Source organism: Chinchilla lanigera, unplaced genomic scaffold (assembly GCF_000276665.1).
Source record: "Chinchilla lanigera isolate Chin_1 unplaced genomic scaffold, ChiLan1.0 scaffold00014, whole genome shotgun sequence".
Taxonomy (NCBI): domain Eukaryota; kingdom Metazoa; phylum Chordata; class Mammalia; order Rodentia; family Chinchillidae; genus Chinchilla; species Chinchilla lanigera.
The window spans coordinates 12,576,795-12,578,825 of NW_004955415.1; the positions used below are offsets into that span (position 1 = coordinate 12,576,795).

Consider the following 2,031-nt stretch of genomic DNA (forward strand, 5'->3'; position numbering starts at 1 on the left):
CTTGCCAGGCAGGCGCTTTTGCCGCTGAGCTAAATCCCCAGCCCCTCAAGTAGTAATTTGAAACAACTCAGAATAATCTAAAATGTGTTTCCATTAAGTGGAAAATACTGTGGATCCTTCTAACCAAAGAAATACATTATAAGGAGAAAAAACAACAAAGTTATGATTATTCTATGAATAAGGCAAACTGGAAAGATTTTCCATTGTCAATGTTATTTCACACCAATGCTGTTTGATACTAACTATATCTCAAATTTCTTATATAGCAGAATTTTCTGCGTATTTCTATTAAACACTCTGAAAACCATACCATTGAAAAGATCTCCCAGTTCTCCTCAAAATTATCTATTTTAACAAAGACTGGTAGTTATCCCTTCCACACTACTGTCAACACCCCTTTGATGTTGTTATATTGATATGAAGAGCCACAATAAATATCTCAAATCAATAGCAAGGTCTACCCAGTTCATGGAAGAATAGCTAAACATAATTTTTAACAAGAAAAAAAATCCCTACTTAGCTATCTTAATTAGAGGAAGTTTATTAAAAGAGCATATCTTCATTCTCAAGAAACTAAGAGAGAAAGCAGACTTAGGAGGGACTGAAACATGTATAACAAGAAAATTTAAATAAGGTTACTCCTTTGGTATCTTCATTATTTCAATAGATAGATAGGTTTTGTGTACTTCTCTCCAAGTATTGAGCCAAATGTGAAATTATTTTCTTGTAAAGTTCGTCCCAGAGAGACTATGTTATATCAGGTCTCTGAAGCCATTAAAAATCCTGAGGATCAGATTGGCCCAGTTTGGATTAGAACTGTCTATAACCAGTAGGCTGTGGTAGCAAAAGCATGTAACCCCAGCAGCCTGAGAGCCTGAGGCAGGAGGATCACAAATTTAATTTCTGCCTAGGTAGTTTAGCAAGTTAAGACCCTGTGTCAAAAAAAGGCTGGGGATGTAATTCAGTGTGTACATCATGGGTTCAATCTCTAGTACCAAAAAAGAGAAAGAGAGACAGAAGAAGAGGAAGAAAAAAGAGGAGGAGGAGAAGGAGAAGGAGAAGGAGAAGCAAAAGGAAAGACAAGAGGAAAGAGAAGGAGAAAAGAAATGTCTACCTCTTGTGCTGTTGCCTGAAATCATAGGAGGAGATGGGTCATATAAAATAAACATAGCTGTAACAGTACAACTCAGCTGAAAAGAGAAGTTTTCAGAAAAAGATGTGGTGGATTACATATCACAAAAGGATTTTTATTTACAAGTCTTGAAGTAAAATCTAATCTTATAATAATGTTCATATATTCTATATATATGGAAGGTTGTTTTAGAGACCATAAAAGACTTTAGATTTGGAAGAAAATAGTGACCTTTCCCATTTAATACTGTAAAACAAAACCATGTATATTGGTAGATATTCCTCCATTTAAATATTCTAAACAGGAGAGCATAATATCAAACAGAAGACATAATAATTCGTTACAATTATATCATGCTTGCCTTCAAAACATCAGAAATTTTTAGAAAGGTTATGAATAACAGACAATGGGACTGGGGTCATCGACATATTGAGCACGTACTTGTGACTTTTCAGTAATGAAGTTAGAGGTTCACTGTCTTCATAAGTTTTTTTTTTTTTTTTTTTTGTAAAGACATATCAGAGGGGTACATGAGAGGAAAATTTCCGATTGGTTGAACTACGATAACTCATGCAAAACCCAGAAATTTCCTTATGAGCCAAAAGGGGGAGGGAATCTCGGAATGCAGAACTAAAAAGTTTAAAAATAGCTAACTTTTATCAAGAATGATCTGGAAAAACCTACAGTTCTTAATTGTACCCCAAACCATTTACAAATAAAGAATTTTCCTCCAAATCATTGCCAGCCTCCTGGTGATTTCTGGTAACAGACTTTAGAAACTTGAAATCGCTGGTCTGAGTACCCCCAGAGAGACACACCTCATACTGGTAGCTGTGGGCCAGGGTCCCGGCGCCGCTGACGTCCAGCAGGCGGGCCGGGAAGGGGCCCTCGGGCGCCGG

General features: G+C 36.6%; 2 protein-coding genes across 2 annotated transcripts in view; both read right to left on the minus strand.

The window, feature by feature from the left end:
* Positions 1-2,031, minus strand: part of LOC102003539 (protocadherin beta-10) — a gene marked incomplete in the record, with an annotated part of 53,616 nt that overhangs the window by 21,075 nt on the left and 30,510 nt on the right.
* The window catches only part of LOC102030626 (protocadherin beta-18), a 12,164-nt gene continuing 11,175 nt past the window's right edge, over positions 1,043-2,031 (minus strand). The window contains exon 3 of the mRNA XM_005381126.2: positions 1,043-2,031. Within this exon, the coding sequence (XP_005381183.2) occupies positions 1,822-2,031 (210 nt within the window). The 3' untranslated portion in view covers positions 1,043-1,821.